This window comes from Dermacentor albipictus, chromosome 1, assembly GCF_038994185.2.
Source record: "Dermacentor albipictus isolate Rhodes 1998 colony chromosome 1, USDA_Dalb.pri_finalv2, whole genome shotgun sequence".
In the NCBI taxonomy this organism is placed as follows: domain Eukaryota; kingdom Metazoa; phylum Arthropoda; class Arachnida; order Ixodida; family Ixodidae; genus Dermacentor; species Dermacentor albipictus.
Window position 1 is genome coordinate 243,347,580 of NC_091821.1, and position 15,381 is coordinate 243,362,960.

The 15,381-nt window shown below is 45.6% G+C and overlaps 1 protein-coding gene across 1 annotated transcript in view; it reads left to right on the forward strand.

Annotated features, from left to right (window-relative positions):
* Positions 1–15,381, forward strand: part of LOC135907952 (titin-like) — a 284,982-nt gene that overhangs the window by 83,356 nt on the left and 186,245 nt on the right. The window contains 32 exon segments of the mRNA XM_070522096.1: positions 70–213; positions 318–566; positions 1,060–1,203; positions 1,317–1,414; positions 1,584–1,758; positions 2,630–2,773; positions 3,258–3,524; positions 4,107–4,312; positions 4,924–5,020; positions 5,462–5,605; positions 5,808–5,892; positions 6,099–6,274; positions 6,434–6,577; positions 7,204–7,375; positions 7,500–7,597; positions 8,099–8,242; positions 8,345–8,546; positions 9,562–9,629; positions 9,700–9,843; positions 10,289–10,458; positions 10,546–10,645; positions 10,747–10,890; positions 11,084–11,207; positions 11,462–11,595; positions 11,724–11,889; positions 12,013–12,081; positions 12,231–12,399; positions 12,479–12,562; positions 12,644–12,746; positions 12,879–13,010; positions 13,151–13,242; positions 13,609–13,887. Of these exon segments, the coding sequence (XP_070378197.1) occupies positions 70–213; positions 318–566; positions 1,060–1,203; positions 1,317–1,414; positions 1,584–1,758; positions 2,630–2,773; positions 3,258–3,524; positions 4,107–4,312; positions 4,924–5,020; positions 5,462–5,605; positions 5,808–5,892; positions 6,099–6,274; positions 6,434–6,577; positions 7,204–7,375; positions 7,500–7,597; positions 8,099–8,242; positions 8,345–8,546; positions 9,562–9,629; positions 9,700–9,843; positions 10,289–10,458; positions 10,546–10,645; positions 10,747–10,890; positions 11,084–11,207; positions 11,462–11,595; positions 11,724–11,889; positions 12,013–12,081; positions 12,231–12,399; positions 12,479–12,562; positions 12,644–12,746; positions 12,879–13,010; positions 13,151–13,242; positions 13,609–13,887 (4,667 nt within the window).

Below are 15,381 nucleotides of genomic sequence, written 5' to 3' on the forward strand. Positions count from 1 at the left end.
TTTCACATGGAGCTATTGCTTGGACGCCAACGAATGACTCGATTTCTGTTCTTCCTCATTTTTTTCCAGGTACCAGAGTTAAACCCACAGACGATTTCGGCTTAGTTTCCCTAGACATATCAAGCGCAAGACCGGATGATTCTGGTATTTATACCTGCAAAGCCACAAACGACGTTGGCGAAGCAATCTCAACTTGCACAATCAAGGTGGAAGGTGAGTTATAAGAACAGTTCCGCGCCTGAAGTCTCAAATCACGCGTGGACAAGCTTGGGGGGACTATTGCTACAGCGCGTTGTTATGTTCAATTTACCTCGCAGGCCGCGAAAACATCATTCTAGCCTCCCAACATCCTGAATCGCTGCCCAAGATTCGCCAGCTCGAAGAGTACGTGCCACCAGAGAAGTACGTGCCTGAGCCAGAATACGAAGGACCGGTGTTCGTCACGCACCTCAACAACTTGGAGATCCGCGAAGGCACTACGGCCCACTTCGAGTGCCGCGTGGAGCCATCCAAGGACCCCACGCTCAAAGTGGAATTCCTCAAAAACAACAAGCCAGTTCCTGCTGGTGAGCTCACACCTGCGCCATTGCGACAACTGTCTATCCAGAGATAACGCTGCTTGGCACAGACAGTAAATGCACAAGCTTATTCTAAACCTAGCCATAACAATAATAGTTCAGTTTGTGTTAGCACCTAAGTGTATCACCACCATCAAAAAGTTGTATGCGCCTCCCATCGGAGAGAAGAAGCCGCTAAACATAGATTTAAGGTAAGCAGTCGGATAACAGAACGTACGAACAAAACATAATATAAGGGCATTGAGTAGCAGGACTATCATAGAAGTTGGTGGCTTTACGTATTTGCTTCAGTTCAAAAAAGCCCTGCCGTTAGTGAAGGCGCCATAATCAGAGCTATAACAAAAACAAGATAATTCCCGTGTATTCATTTCTAAGGCCTTTAACCTATACGACCCCGCTAAAAACACGACAAATGCGCCCACGGGGTAATTAATCGTTTAAGTGCGCACATCACTTAGGCGAACTTTCATATTGCATCCAGGTTCCAAATACAACTTCAACAACGACTTTGGTTTCGTCACCCTGGATGTCGGCAATGCGTTTCCTGAGGACTCTGGCATCTACACGTGCAGAGCTCGCAACTCGAAGGGCGAGGCAGTCACCACCGGGTCTCTCAAAGTACAAGGTAACATTTGTATGCAAACCAAATCGAAACTATGTTGTGCGTGACCGATTAGTAATTAGGCATGCAGCAGAGACAGCGATTACAGCGAGACATTCTGTTGAAACTTATCGCAGGCAAAAGTGGCGTGCAGTCTGACACTCTTCATCCAATGGGCGCACAGGGTTTGTCCAAGGTCCAGGAGCTAGAGACTTCGTACCTGACCAGATACCAGGTACTCCTTATGAAATACATGTCTCCTGCTGCTGCTATGACATTGGTAGCTGCGCGAAATTCTAGATCAGATGTTATTTTTGATGCTCATGAGCCAGGCTGCTATTACGTATAAATGATGGCGCCAAACGTACGGTGCCATATGTTATACTCACGAGGCCTTGTTGCAGGCTCCTGTCGAGGAAGCCGAGAAGGTCTACCCGCGACCAGTGTTTGTGGTGCCGCTTGAGCCGAACTTCTCCATTCAAGAAGGTAGTCCGGTCACCCTAGAATGCAAGGTCGAGCCAGCAGCTGACCCGAATCTCAAGGTGGAGTGGTTCCTGAACGGAAAGCCACTTGCGCCAGGTAAGGCTCGCTTTTTCTGGAACGCAGTCATCTTGAAATAAAATCACAAAGCTTTTCAAAAAAGCTCGCTAAGTGCTGCTAATAATATATCAAACATCATGATTGGCTAGCATCTGCTTTTAGGAACAATTCTTGCCTAAGGAAATTTTCACTAATATGGACGCTTGTCTCCTTTGAGATTTAGTAACAGTTTGTGGGCGCTTCGCAATGAAAGAAGAGCTGCACATATCATTTTTCCCGAAACGGCTTACTGCAACAATGCTGCGAAGAAAAAAAGACCTTTGCTTGTTTAGATAAGCTGTTCACAAGATATCTATGTGAAAAAGTCAGAAAGGCACTCGCTGGAATTTTCTGCGCATCTTGTCTTTCGTATTGCACGAAAATAACTAGCACCTTTACAACTGCAAACGGTTCGTTGCGATGGGCTTCCCTCTCAAAAAGAAACAAAAAGTTTGTACAGTAAAACCACCTTTGATGCAGTCTCTCTGCCGCTGACCCTCTGAGTCTCTCTTCCGCTCTTCGTGTGCTCAACGAGGCATTTCTGCGCTAGCGCTATGTAACGTCATTTTGGATAGTTACGACCAATTTTCATTCTTACTAGAACTTACACCTGCTTTATTACGCGCACAGAAATTCAAAACGCTACTGTGGCATCTTTATCAAAGCCTCATTTGAGGTGTTTCCAAATGTTTGGTAAAATTCTTCCTTTTTTGCCTGCGCTATGTCTCCAATGTGTAAGTTGGGTATCGGTTTCAAAAGGCGTGCATTCTCTAAAAAAAGTAGACGAAACTAATAAAAAAGATAGAATTACACAAGCGGTTTTAGAAGTTATTAAAACTGTGAATCTCTAATGGCCGTGTGATTTTTCCAGGATCCAGGTACACTTCAACCCACGACTTTGGCTTCGTTGTACTTGCTCTCACCGACTTCTGGGGTCGAGACGCTGGCATTTACACCTGCCGCGCGAGCAACAACGCCGGCGAAGCCTTCACTACGACCACGATTACATGTCTTTGTAAGCGTGGGATCAATATCGACTTCTTAATAACAGCTTTTTTTGCACCAAGCTAACTACTTGCACGAATAATCGCAAGGAAGTAACGTTAGGACGCCTGCTGACTTCTACCCTGTTTTAAATACATCGTTGGGGCAGGGGAGGGGGCGCGATTGAGGAGACCACTTCAGTTTGACATCTCAATACAAAAACGAATCGAATAAAGCAAAGACCAGTTGGAGCCGATTAATGAAAGAGCGAATTATACACAAGCAAGAAACAAAACTGGATGAACAAAATTTATCTTTAGTGAGACTAACTTTTGTTTACTCATCGTAATTCTTAGCCATCCTCAATCCCAAGCTTTCTTCTTTTTTTAGACTTAGGCACTTGTATAGTCTGGCAGCTCCATAGGAGGAGTGTGCTTTTTGTTAGTTAATTTTGACTAAATCACTTGATAAAAGCACTTGCGGGAGTGTCACTTATCACCGTCGCCGTCGTACAGCCCGCAAGGGCGTGCAGGAGGACACGCTGCACCCAGAGGGTCGCAAGGGGCTCGAGTCCATCCAGCAGCTGGAGGAGTCGCTGACGCGTGTGCCCGAAATGGTTCAAGAGGACGCCGCAGGCCAGCCACCTGTGTTCACGTCACAGTTTGTCAATCTGAAGGACCTGAATGAAGGCGAGATCGCTCACTTCGAGGCCACACTGACACCGGTCGGCGACCAGACCATGCAGGTCGAATGGTTCTTCCGCGGCAAGCCGCTCAAAGCAGGTGAGTTTTCCAGGCAACAAAGGTCCTTACCTTATCTGCGCACTTATTTTGTGAAGGCAGTCTTTGTTTCTTGAGGGCGATTGGCCTATGTGAACGCCTTTGACTTGCTCAAGCCCTCCGCGTGAATGCGCGAGGTCACCGCAGCATTCCTCCCCCTCCCCTCCCTCTCTCTCTCTCTTATCTTTCTATTCTCTCTTTCCCGTCCCCCAGAGTTGGGTAGCCAACCAGACGCATTTCTGGTTAACATCCCTGTCTTCTCTCTTTATATCCTCCTCCCTCCTCCTCCCTCTCGTATTTTGAAATGTATCAGAACGTTCGTAACTCAACGCAGAAATTACAAAAATATGGGCCAAACTTGAGCTATGTGGCACGAGTTAGAACTGTTGCTGGATACAGTTGCTTCATCTAGCAAGTCGCAGTGAATTGTGACTCCATATAACTGTTTACAAGCTACATCGGATGGCGCGTTCGAAAACGAAGCAGCGATGACTATAGCCATTGTACTTCACGCACTTACACAGTGCCCTGTAGAAACCATGCTTTGGCAAGAGCGAACCTGACACATCAAACACTACGTCGCAGGGCACCGCATCCGGACGGTACATGCGTTCGGCATGGTGGTGCTCGAGATCTTGGGCACAGTGCTGGAGGACTCTGGCCGCTACACGTGCCGCGCCACCAACAAGTGGGGCAAAGCCGAAGTCACCGTTGACCTCGAGTGTACCGACAAGACCAAGGGACAGCGGCCGCAGTTTACCACTCAGCTGCAGAACCTCATGGACCTCAAGGTAATGAGTTATCACCTGCAGATGAGCGAGAAAGACAGCTAGCTCAATTAGCTTGGTCATCGGTTCAGTGAGGTGGAGACAGCGAAAAATAAATATTTAATGACGCTTTACAATCAGTGCGCAGGAGTGGAGTATAGCAGTGAAGAAGTTTGGGCGTGTTGGTGGGATACATACGATACAGGCGATACATACGATGCATGCGATAGTCCATAGACTCCTACATAGGAGGCCGTGGCTAAGCAGTCTCCATCTGGACGATGCTGTTGATCGTAAGGTGGTGCGTAATTTTTTGGGCATAGTAGTCACATGACTGCTTTTCCTCCTTCCCTTCAGTGTGTATGTTGCAGTGGTGTCTCAGTGAGTATATATATGCTCACATGCTCCAATAAATCAATTGTTGAAAGCTAGCGCTCGTCCCGTGTTTCTGCTTGTCCCTGTGTCATTCTTGCGCTATGTATCCCAGCTTGTGTGGAGTATAGCGTTCACTATTATTAGTGCAAACCTCAAGAGAGAGTGACACCACATAGGCACCATTTGCGGTATAAGTCAGTATTGAGCTTTTCTGAGTTTTAATCCGTTTAACGATACGTCTGTAACGTGTACGCTCGCAGGAAGGAAACAGCGCTCACCTGGAATGCCACCTGGTGCCCGTTGGTGATCCAGACATGAAGGTCGAGTGGTACAAGAATTCACAACCACTTCGCGACAGTAAGTGCGCTTGACAATCAATTGCGAAAATACTTGCTTCTTTATGTAGATACTTAAAAAAAAACGAAAGGGTGGACACACGTCAGTCTACTTTTGCTGCATGTAACAGTAACATCAGATGTTTGTACATTGTGTATGGTTACTAGGAATGGCAATCCATACAATCGCAGGACAAAAGTGTAATTGATGCGATAGTCCATAGACTCCTATATAGGAGGCCATCGCATAGCAGTCTCCTTCTGGACGATACTGTTGATCGTAAGGCGGTGCGTAATAAAAAACCTATCGCAAAGTCTTTTTCTTGGCTACTATAAATAGTGTATTAGCATGAGTTCAGTGAGTTCACTGATTTTCGGCTCAAATGGTTTCCGCCGTAGTGCGAGCAGAGAAAAAAATTGAGAGTCAGCTGTTTAGATGAATGTCCATCTTTTTTTTTTTAAGGTTCACGCATCAAGACATTGAGCGATTTTGGCTTCGTGGTGATGGACATCTCGTTCGTGCATGCCGAAGACTCTGGCGACTACGTCTGCGTGGCCACCAACAAATACGGCTCCGATGCGACCAAGTGCACCATTCAGTGCGCAGGTGGGGATCTCATACACACTGAAAAATCGTGTGCGGGACGTTCTAATGGATGCGTTGTGTAAAAAAAGAAAAGCCTGGAGAGCATCTAACAGTTCTTATTTTGATGCAAGCGATGACCCTTCACATGCTCTGCATTAATTGCAATTTATTATACATGAAATTCTTCCTTGACTTCTTATCTTTTTCTTTACCTTCTCTTCAGGCTCTGGGAAGATATTCAGGGACTCTCTGCAGCCTCAATCCCTTGACAGAATCGCTGAATTGGAAGGTGCCTCGGCGCTAACTAGGTAATTCCCGCCGAACAATTTTTTTTTTCAGTATATAATTTTCAACTAACATTGGGCGCGTAGATTACGTCACAGCGAGGGGAACACTACGCTCACACGAACCAAGACATTATGTGTGGAGTGAAAAGTGCCGTACATTTCTAGTGCTAATGTTATTCAGCCGTGAAACGACGATGCGGTGACAGTACCATGGTATTTCACTCCAGGACTTCGGCCGTTATGGAGGCCACCAGGCTTCAGCCGCCCAAGTTCCTATCGCAGCTGAACAGTATCACAGGTCTGGCTGAAGGCCAGAGCGCCCACTTTGAGTGTCAGCTCGTGCCAGTCAACGACCCTGACCTTACGGTCGAGTGGTACTTCAATGGTCAGCTTCTGCGCTCAGGTACGTTCCACAGAGCACTTATAAGACAGCCTCTGTTTAGTTTCGACTTTATGTGTTATTTCACTACAATGCATGACAGAAATGACGCGTTTCTCAATGCTTCTGTAATCCTTAAGGTTGATATAGAGCGAATAGTAGCCAGGATTTGTTTGTGTGCAGGCCATCGTTTCCGGACGTTCCACGATTTTGGTATTGTAATCCTGGACATCCTCTACTGCTACGGTGAAGACTCAGGTGAATGGGTCTGCAAGGCAACCAACAAGCTTGGTTCAGATGTGACACGTGCCACTCTTCAGTGCAAGTGTAAGTATATAAGTATTGTCTTGTGATGCGAAGAAAACTGAATGTTACTGACAATTCTGACGTTGTTTCTCAGAGCTGAGGTTCACCAGGTGCAGAGTTTAGCGGGATATGCTTAGCTTGTACTTGATACAGCAATGTCTAGGCGGCATTAAAACAAGTGAATGGTCTAGTAAAGCTCTACGATGAATTGTTATTGCATACAGGAAGGAAGGTAATAATTTTCTTGCCATGTAAGCGCTTTTACAGAAGCACACAGACTTCGCTAAGTGCTTCAAGTAAGTGGAAAACGCAGCCAGGATTTTAGAAATATGCTCAGGTAGGGTATTCTAGTTAATACCCATACTGCCCAGGAGGTCCCGATACAGGTTCCGATACCCATACCCAGGAGGTCCCGATACAGTCTTTGACTTTGGGACCTCCTTATGTATACTACGCACATGCAATTATCTGTATTTTTACTAATAAATAAATAAATTGTGAAATTGTAGAGTGGTATCAGACCTGAAGCTAGTATTTGGAAAGGGGTATGTTGAATAAATGAAATTTTAAAAATAAGCAAATAACTCACGTGACAGGTCATGATCGATGGGTCAGCCTTGCGATTACTTATTTTCTTCACCTTTCAGCCAAGAGCTCCTTGATTTTGACACCTCAATTTCCACCTGAAATGGCATCGGGAACACAGAGCATCATCGCTCTCGAAGAAAGCTTGTACCGAAAGTCGGCGGTCGTAGAGCCAGAAGGTCCTGCCGAGGCACCTCGCTTCACTGTGCCGCTGAGTAACGTCGAAGATCTGAGGTATTAAACTCGCTAATCTTACAAAAACTTACATTGTTGCTAATTGTGAGGCACGAATAAAGCACCGTTTGCTAATGTTCCTGCACTCAACGTCAACATATTTTGCGTGCTTCTTTCAACACAGGGAAGGAGACAATGCTCACTTAGAAGCCCGGCTGACGCCAACAGATGACCCAGACTTGACCGTTGAATGGTTCAAGAACAATATGCCACTGATGTCAGGTAAGCGTTCCGGTCATCTTTGGCGCTCCCGTCCCTTATGTCTTTGTAACTGTTCTAAGAGCAAAAGAAGAAAACACGTGAGTTTTCTGCGCGTTTGTGCATCCGAAAAGGAAAGCAAATCTGATTGAGAGAGTACCTCACTGTTTATTTCACGCACCCGTTCGAGGCTTTAAAAAGTAAGCTTTTCGTTATTTCCCTACACAGAGAATACAGTTATTGTATTTACGTAAATGGACGATATAGATCTGTACACTTGAATTCTCTACATTGATTAAAAGGCCCCGCATCTTACCTGCCTAAAGGTAACCGTTACTCATATTGCCTGGCACAGTACACACATATCGAAATTAACGCAATATCTAATACCGGAGCTCCATTCGACTCAATATAGAGAGATCGGCTCCTGCACCACGATAAGCCTAGTTTACTGCCGGAGTTCTGTGACTCTAAGATATGTTATGACGCAGAAAGTACCACCTCATTTATTTTCCTTGGCACTAGGAACGAGAATCCGGACCATCAACGACTTCGGCTTCGTTGTACTCGAGATGAGTCCTGTGTACCCGGAAGACTCCGGCGTCTACTCCTGCCGAGCTCGAAACCGCTTCGGGGAGGCCGTCACTACCTGCACTCTCAAGTGCCAAGGTAAAATTAATGATGAGACCATACCTCCGTACTCGTCGGGGGAAACGTCGGCGAGGTGAACAAAAAACGCAAAAAAAACATATATACATATTCTTTTTGCAGGAAAGCGTAGCATCATTCTGGAAACACAGCTGCCAGAATCGATGACCACAGGTATCGAGAAGATTGCCAAGTTTGAGGAAGTTTCCTCAGCCAGGATTGGCGAGACCTGGACAGACAAAGATATCTCTCAGCCGCCGAAGTTTGTAACTACTCCGCAGGACTCTACGCTTGCTGAGAACTCCTTGGCACATTTCGAGTGCAGGTACGAAGAGTTTTTACGGAACTCTTGTTTTATTCCTCGACAAGTCTATCATTGTTACTGGGCGCAATATAAGTTAGATTTTCTTCTGGGCTGTCCTGATTCAAAGCAGTGCCGAAGAACGAGGACACAGAAACAGCGGCAACATAACGGGGTTCTGTTTGTGTCCCTCTTTCTGCTCCATCATGATCCTGCAGTACATTAAGTTTGGAATGACGATGATTAAGCGCACAATAAAGCAAAATCAACTGTGACTATAATATAGCACAGGAACAAGGGTGAACAGCTCCACATAGATATGTAATATTAGCCGACTTAGACTTGGAAGCTATATGATATAATGGTTGCGAAGGACCGGAACATGCTCAAGAGCATGTGCTGAATATAGCAAGAGCTTCATACTAGGATGACTTGCGTGCATTAAAGGAAAATGTTTAGTTGTAAAATTAAGTACTGCAGGTTGAATAATAATTTAATGATAGTCGAAAAGTACCAACCTTGCCAGAGAAAAAGGGGAGTGATTCTTTGGCAGTTGAGGCATCGCAGGCTTATACCCAGCATTAAGTTTGGAATATGGTAAATTGTGCAAGTTGGTAATTCTTATTGTTTCTGCAGCGCAAACAACAAAGGCAATGCATACATACAGGCACACACACGCGCGCGCACACACACACGTACACAAACGAGTGGACCAACGAGTGGTTCAGTCGTTTTTGCCTCTCAAACTTTGTCTTCTTGCGCTACAAGAATAATGAGCAAAGCTTCACGATAAACGAAGAATACAGTACCAACCTGGCCATAGCGCCACACTAGGCTTTCGCGTCCTAAAGCACTGAAAGATATTATTAGAGAGTTATGGCACTGTAGTATGTGACACAGCAAGCATTTATCTACCTAGATGTGACGTTTTTAAGTCCATCAAACCTAACACATGCATGTTTTTTTTATTACAACATGACCCCTTAATTCGACGTTGCCACCATACTAAGCGCTGTTTACGAACTTACTTCCCTTGCAGGCTGACACCAGTCGGCGACCCTACGCTGAGAGTGGACTGGTACCACAATGGCAAACCTCTTGTCACCGGTGAGTAAATAATGCGCATTGGGGAGAGGGCGAGGAAAAACAACATGTTTATTGCATGTATCCTGCTCAGGCTCTCGAGTGAAGACAATCCACGACTTCGGCTACGTCATCCTGGAAGTGGCGGGTGTCTACCCACGAGACTCAGGCGTTTACACCTGCAGAGCCGTCAACAAGGTTGGGGAAGCGTCGGTCTCCTGCAAGCTCAACGTCAAGGGTACGAACTGGCCCCAAACAAAACTGTCTGCTTTTAAGGAGAGTTTATCCTCTGCGAATTCATAGCACTGACTCAGCATTAAGAACCCCAGATGGTCAGAACTAATTCGGAGCCGTTCACTGCCAAGTCTCTCATAACCCCAGAGTTGCTTTGGGAAGTGAAACTCCATGAATCAATCAGTCAGTGGTAGCGCTGCTAAACAAAAAACTGAAGCTCTCATAATTTTATTTATAACACGTTTGAGCATGATAGTTACAATACGCTTATACGCGATATTACGCGGCGCACGAAACGTACATGATTTTGAAGTCTGGCGTTTTGTCCAGTGTGTTTCTTGAATTCGTCCAATGTCTTTTTCGCGCTAGTTAATAGTGTCTCAAGTCTGTAATAAGCACCAGCTAACCCAACTATCTTCGCTAATAATTTTGAATATCTTCTCTTGTAGGCAAGCAGTCTATTGTTATGGAACCACAGCTACCTCAGGAGTTCCGTTCTGGCTATGAGAGCATTCAGAAGTTAGAAGAATCAATGTACCGAACCGAAGAGAAGATCTTCGACGACGAAAAGAAGGAGCCGCCAAAGTTTGTCACACAGATCCAGGCTCTTCTCGACAAGGTGAGGGCCGACAAAGGGAGATAAGCACTGCCCTAAACACAGCGTTTCCTAATTTATTGTTGTATTTTTTCTTTCAACGCAAAAAAGGTGGAGGGCGACAGCGCTCACTTTGAATGCAAGCTTATCCCGGTTGGAGATCCGAATATGAAAGTCGAATGGTTCTTGAACGGACGGCCACTGGTTACTGGTAAGCTGCGCGTATCAAACATCAGTTTAGGCAGACATCAGTTTTTCCCTGCACAACTTCTCTGCTTGTCTCTAACCGATACCGATCCGTTAACTGCGCAGGTACACGGGTTCATACAATCGATGACTTCGGCTTCGTGGTGCTGGACATCGACTGGTTGTTCCCTCGAGACTCTGGAGAGTACATGTGCCGCGCCACAAACCGTTGGGGTTCGGACACGACTAAAGCAACTCTCAAGATCAAAGGTAAGCATGAAATCTGCACCTGTGGGCCCCTGCTTGTTTTTTGTCATCTGTTTTAGCTGCCTCTCTTACATATTCAAGTCTCTCTTATATATTCTTACAGTCATTCAAGCTGAATGTCCCCATGTAAACACATCTCATGCACTCTGCGTTGCATGAATGTAAAAATGAATGGGTGTTACATTTCAATTTTCAGCTAAGAAAGACATCATCATGGACAGCCAGCTGCCGCAGGGAATGAACTTTGACAAACTGCGTGACCTGGAGTACCCGGCACCACAGCAAGAAACAATTCAGGAGCTGGAACCGGTTAAGCCGAGGTATTACGACAAATCACAAGTCTATATATCGCAAGCCTTTAATGCTTGAGTATACAAAAGTCGCAATGAATAAAATCTAAGCTTTGTGAGAAGCACCACTTGAGCAAGATCGGAAAGAACAAATACAAGCTGTATTTGTTCTCTTTCTGTCCTTGTCTAAGGGGTGCGGCTCGCAATGGATCGTTACCAACTAGACCAATTCTCTCTCCTAGTAGGGACCTGACCTGCTAAAAACTATTGCCTTCTTATTCTAGGTTCATCACCCAGATACAACCTCAAGAAAACCTTAATGAAGGTGACTCAGCGCATTTCGAGTGTCGCTTGGAACCCATCAACGATCCAAAATTGAGGGTGGAATGGTACCACAACGGACAGCCTCTAAGATCAGGTACTGAATCCCGCTACACATCATTAGTGATATAACAGCATCATGTAATTTTTGTAGTGAATGGCAAGAAGTTACCTGAAAAGTAATTACAAGCTTTTGATCCATGTTTGCCCTTCTACTTCCTTCAGGCCACCGCTTCAAGACAACCCACGACTTCGGCTTTGTTGCTTTGGACGTGTTGTATGTCTACCCTGAGGACTGTGGAACATATGTCGCCCGGGCTATAAATGACGTAGGCGAAGACCAAACACAGGCCACCCTCAGGTGCATAGCAAAGCCAAAGCTGGACTACAGGTGAGAACAATGCAAAACGCATTATAAGAAAATACCTTAATGCAATTTCTTTTAAAAGTGTCATTGTAAGTGGGCGCATAAAAATTTCTATTTCTGTCAATTTCTTTCTACCTTTTTATTCAGGACCCAGCTTCCTAAGGACATGAAGGATGGCGTCAAGAAGATCGCTGAAATGGAAGCTTCCTGGCAGCGGTGAGCCATCCTATTTTTTCTGTATTTTTCGTTTTGATTTATTTCCCTAGTGTTTGATGTCCTTCAATTTTCTTCTCGTGTCAAAAGAATAAAGTGTACGGCATGCTTCAGTAAACCTGAATATCACATGTTTTGCGTTTTGATTTCAGCACTGAAACCCAGGAGGAAGTGGAAGAAGAACCAAAAGCTCCGATGTTCATTATGAAGCCAGAACCTCAAGTGGTTGTTGAAGGCGAATGGGCTAAGTTCCAGTGCCGGGTCATTGGTCATCCCAAGCCAAGGCTCATTTGGGTTTTGAATGGACACACGGTCATTTCCGTAAGCAATGCAACGATCTAAGTGGCATATTGTTTCATTTGAGCAGTAAATTCCATTGATCCGTGCTATATTTGCCCAGGGTTCGAGGTACAAGCTGACATACGACGGTATCTACCACCTGGACATCCCCAAGACTAGACAGTACGACCAAGGAAAAGTAGAAGTAAGCACTTCTGCTTCAGTAAAATTAAAATTGTTCACTTTTATACTGTGACTTGCTCCTCACATTAAATTTTATGTGCAGGTTTTCGCGAGAAACTTCTGCGGCGAAGCCCACTGTTTCACAACTTTGGAAGTTCGGCCTAAATTTGATGACTACAGAGCTGTGCTCAAGCATTCTCCAAAGCGTGAGTAAAATCTACTCGTATTTAACTTTAGTATGTACACACGCTTCAAAATTTGTAGAGCTCACGTAGAAAGAAGACGTTTGCAATGGCAGTAAAGAACACCGCATAATTAACAGTTTATTGACTTTGCAGCATGGTACGACCAGGACGTAAAGTCTTATCAGAGGTACCGACATGAGACTGAACTGCAACGAGTGTTCGAGGAAAAACTTACCCCTGGAGGCACCCGCATCGATGTCTGGAAAACTGAACAAGGCCAAGAAGGTACGGAACGACTCAAGTTTATTTGACGAAGCTGCTTCGAGGATGGTGTCTCGCCTAGCTAGACGCATATCCTTTTACATTTGAAGTCAGTCACGTATCAAAGACCAGTGTGTGTGATGTCTGCATGTATTACGTTTCAGGCGAACACCAGAAGATCAAGAAGAGGATAGAGGAGGAAGAACTTGAAAAGTTAAAGCCGAAAGTGGAGCGGTTCAAGACGGACTCTATATACGTAAGCAGACCTTGAGGTCAACATTCGTAAGCAACACATACTGTGCTGTGCCCAGTAAATGCTTAAGATAGGTTCAGCGCAGTCCAGCTTAGCTCTAGCTACTTTATTGATTGACGGCCGGAATACACAAGAGAAAACCAAAGCAACATGTGCAAAAATGAAACCTCTACTTGCGATGAGCATCCTCATTGTGTACGTTCGCTTATTGTTAAACAATAACTTCAAATTGGAGACACTAACAGCACGCCTTATCAGCTCGCAAGCGTTTGAGGCACTTCCGCTGAAACAGTGGCAGTATGATACCTTGTTTTGCGGGAGTGTACGTAACAGTACCGCTTTCTCCCGCGCTACTCCCTGCTTCTGTAGTACGACGCACGTACGGGCGAGAAGAAGGTGGAATCGGGCTCCCAGGCGCAGTACATGGCCAAGTACTTCGAGACCGAGGCGGAGAAGCAGCAGCGGGGCGCCAGCGGCATAGCGCCCGAGTCAGTGGTGCAGGGCCGTGAAGTGCACACGACCACGCAGCGCCAGACGCAGAAGGAGCAGCAGGGCGACCTAGAGATCACCCGCAAGAAGACACTGACCGAGACGCTCGAGCAAGAGCACAAGGGCGTCACCAAGGAGCAGCGCGTACAGGGGCCCGTGGTGAGTATACGTACACTTTAGCGCTCCGTCCGACGAACCTTGTGCGCGTCGCCGATTTGAATAACTAAAGAAAAGTGAACGCTGATTTTCTCCAAACCACTCCACGCACTTTTTTTTACTTGTCATATTGAAGCATTATGTCTGTTTATGAGTATAACTGCAAACTACTGGCAGTCGTCCCGAACGTATATTCCTGGCTTCTATTGAACCATCTCCATAGTTAAGTTACTTTCTAAATGTCGCGACAGACACAACCGAAGGGCAGACTGGGAACATGTAGAACCAATTTTGCTATTTATTTTGTTGCGTTGAGTGTTCTTGTTCACTTGCTTTGTAACCCTGGTCCTTACGAGTTTGCTTGTGCTTTCATTTTAATAACTAAACCCCCCTTACTCAATGCCCTTTGGGCCTGTAAGATATTTTTAAATAAATAAATAAATGTAAGAATCCACGGCATCCGTCATAGCGGCTGGACCAGACAAGTCATTTATCTTTTCGACGTTTTGTTAGAGGGTTGATGTGTTACAGGGTACATATGCTCAGCCACAGAATTCTATTCCCACTCACGTGGCGCGACGTACATGTGCAGAATTCAATGTAGCAATATAAGAAAAAGAAGCGTTATAACCTCTCGCGGAAATTTTTAAAAAAATTTTTATGCTGAATTGTGAGCGTAGGTGGAGAAAAAGTGCTTACCGAGAAGCGCAAACTGTGCAATGTAACGCGGTCATGAATGACAGAAAGCAAATTTGGTTGGCGAAATGAAAAGAAGCGTTGTCGTTCCGAAAGGAGCGCCTAAATCGGCAACTTCTCGCTTGTAGTGAGTAGCCCAGCGAGCAGTGTTTTCTGCACCTTCCTCTTCATAGACATTCTCCCTCTCGCCGTGGCATCTCAGTGGCTGTAGCGTTCTGCCGCTTAGCACGACGTCTCGGGTTCGATTGCCGGCCGCGGCGAGCGCATTCCTATGGGAGGCGGAATGCAGAAACGCTAGTGTAGCCTGATTTTTGAGCGCGTCAAAAAATTCCATGCGGTCCAAAATAATTCGCAGACCTCCATTATGGCGCCCCTCACAGCCCAACCCCTGTGTAGCTTCAGGACGTTTTACCCTCTCCCCTCCCCCCCCCCATAATTCAATACATATTCTCCCTGCGAAGTCCCTAGCATAATAACGTGCTCAAGAGGGGGGAACTTTGGCCCAGTTGGTCCGACATGTTTAAAGAGGAAAAGAACCGCTACTTCAGACGGGACGTGACGAAGGAGTGGACAGGACGAGCGGTAAGAAAAATAAGCGTTATAACCTCTCGCCTGAGTTGTTCAGTTGTAATACCTCCTTCTCACTATCTCTGTACTACATTGCCACCATGAAGAAACAAACAAACAAGAATATCTGCTAAGGGCGGAAAGACGAAACAGACTACACCGAGTAAAACCAGTGACAGGTCAGGTTCCTTGAAACATCAAAAGCAATGTGCTTCAAAGCTTAGAATGACAATC